Raw genomic sequence first — 2,102 nt, forward strand, 5'->3', positions numbered from 1 at the left:
CCGTGGGAGCCGAGCAGCTCGACAGTGAGTCTGGGGTGCACCGGGGAGGGCGGGATTTGGAGCCATGGGGGTCCTGCTGACCCCCCTGCTCCCCACAGTGGCAGGTGCATTTCGACTGCTTCCCGGTGGAGAGTGGGCAGCAGGTCCTTGTCTCCCTCCGCACCATCCCTGACAGAGGCTTGGTCCTGAGGCGCAGCTGCCTGGTCACTGCTGAGCTCCCTGGTGAGGCTGAGGGAGACCCTCGGGGTGTCCCGGAGGGGATGTCAGGACCAGCTGACCCCTGTCTGCTCCACAGGGCCCATCTTCACTCACGCCTGGGTCCCCGAGGCACGGGCCATCGAGGTGTGGGTGCCTGAGGGTCCTGCCCTGAAGGTGCGGCTGTGCCACCAGCTGGCCCTGGAATGTGAGGAGCTGCCTCGGCCTTTCCACCGGCAGGTAATGGCTCTGGCCAGCCTCGCCCACCCCCGGCGAGGGGCTTCTGTGCTTCCCACCAGCTGATGCTTCCTCCACGCCCACAGGTACTGGTGGAGGGGGGCCACCACGTCTCGCTGCCATACGAGTTCCTGGTGCCCTGCCTGTGCATTGAGGTGTGTTACCCTCCCCTGTGGCTGCTGGGCCCCTCTCCCTGCACATCTCTGCCTGTGCAGCAAGGGGAGGCTGATGAGATGGGGGCTTATCCTGCCCTGACCACCCCGCTCTACTCCCCCAGGCCTCCTACTCCCACCATGACAGCCCACGCAGCAAGCACTGCCCCTTCCGTGACCAGCCATCCACTTGTGAGTGCTTGGGGAGCTTGGTCCTGGGGGTCCCCCTGGCTGTCCTCCCAACCCACTGACCTGTTGCCCTGCAGATGGTCCTGAGCTATGGTCCTCGGTGCGCTTCCACGACTACAGCACCAGCAGCAAGGACCAGATGGCTATGGTGCTGAGTTCCAGCTGCCCCCTGCACCCCCGGGCCACCCTGTGCTGGAGGGAGACGGCAGCCGAGTCTGCACCTTGCCATGATGTCCCCAACTCCACGGCCAGTGAGGAGGACCAGGTAGAAGGGCCTGGCCTTTGAGATGCTATGGGGCCATCAGTCCAGGGGGGTGCAGGGCTATGACCGTGGCTGGGGCACCCACAGGACTCCAGGGTCCATTGGGGGCAGTGGGCAGGTGTGGGGGTGCCCATGGGCTGTGTGGGTTGGGGACAGTGATGGTGACACCTTCTCTGCCCACTCTAGGCATACACACTGGACAAGGTGGACGTGCATCCCCAACTCTGCTTCCGAGTAAGCCCCTGTGGACGGGTGGGCACTGCCTGGGAAGGGGCTGGGGGCAATGGAGGGCGATGGCAGCTCACCCAGCCCCTCCTCTAACACCCACTTCCTCAAGTTCTCCTACAGGAACAGCAGCCACGTGGAGTGTCCTCACCAGCCAGGTGAGACCGGTGGGTGGGGGCCACCCGTGGGTGGAGTTCAGCCGTGCCTCAGGGTCCCTCACATCCCCTTGAGCATTCCATGAGTCCCCCCCTCTCTTTCTGGTGGCTGCAGAGACTGCCTGGAACGTCTCGGTGAGCGTCCGAGGGCTGCAGCTACGCCTGCACCTCACCTCCAGCATCCCCGCAGCCTTCAGCGCAGCCCTGTGCCAGCGCCGGGGCGGGCAGTGCGAGCCCGAGGCCCCCCTCTACACTGTCACACGGGTGAGCAATGTGGGGATGGGGGGAGAGACACTGGGGGGGCCGGCCCATGCTGACCCTGCCCTTGTGCTTTGCAGCCCGAGGGCTCTGCCCCAGGGGAGATGGCGCTGCTGCTGCCTGTGCAGGTCCTGGGCAGCTGCGTGCTGGTAAGGTGACCCCCAGACTGGTGCCTGCACCGTGGGGCAGACCCCAACCTGGTCCCCCCTCACCCAGCCCCTTCCTCAGGTGTGGCGCTCAGATGTGCGTTTTGCTCGGAAGCAGCTGCTGTGTCCTGATGGTGAGTGAGGGTCCTGGGGGGGCAGCAGGGGTGGGCAGACAGCCCCCACTCACCACCCTTCTCCCAGTCTCCCGCAGGCACTTCGGGCTGCTGGGGCTGGCACTGGCACTGGGGCTGGTGGTGACCCTGCTGCTCCTCAACTGCCGCAG

General features: G+C 66.0%; 1 protein-coding gene across 1 annotated transcript in view; it reads left to right on the forward strand.

Moving 5' to 3' along the window:
• Nucleotides 1–64: 64 nt before the first annotated feature.
• Nucleotides 65–2,102, forward strand: part of IL17RE (interleukin 17 receptor E) — a gene marked incomplete at its 3' end in the record, with an annotated part of 9,568 nt that continues 7,530 nt past the window's right edge. The window contains exons 1-12 of the mRNA XM_009999319.1: nt 65–70; nt 105–222; nt 296–435; nt 519–587; nt 710–776; nt 851–1,038; nt 1,222–1,269; nt 1,373–1,418; nt 1,531–1,679; nt 1,754–1,822; nt 1,902–1,953; nt 2,021–2,102. The exon at nt 2,021–2,102 is cut by the window's right edge and continues 17 nt beyond it. Coding sequence (XP_009997621.1) covers nt 65–70; nt 105–222; nt 296–435; nt 519–587; nt 710–776; nt 851–1,038; nt 1,222–1,269; nt 1,373–1,418; nt 1,531–1,679; nt 1,754–1,822; nt 1,902–1,953; nt 2,021–2,102 — 1,034 coding nt within the window. The remainder of the gene's footprint in view (nt 71–104; nt 223–295; nt 436–518; nt 588–709; nt 777–850; nt 1,039–1,221; nt 1,270–1,372; nt 1,419–1,530; nt 1,680–1,753; nt 1,823–1,901; nt 1,954–2,020) is intronic.

The sequence above is a fragment of the Chaetura pelagica genome, unplaced genomic scaffold (assembly GCF_000747805.2).
Source record: "Chaetura pelagica isolate M959 unplaced genomic scaffold, ChaPel_1.0 scaffold316, whole genome shotgun sequence".
Classification (NCBI taxonomy): domain Eukaryota; kingdom Metazoa; phylum Chordata; class Aves; order Apodiformes; family Apodidae; genus Chaetura; species Chaetura pelagica.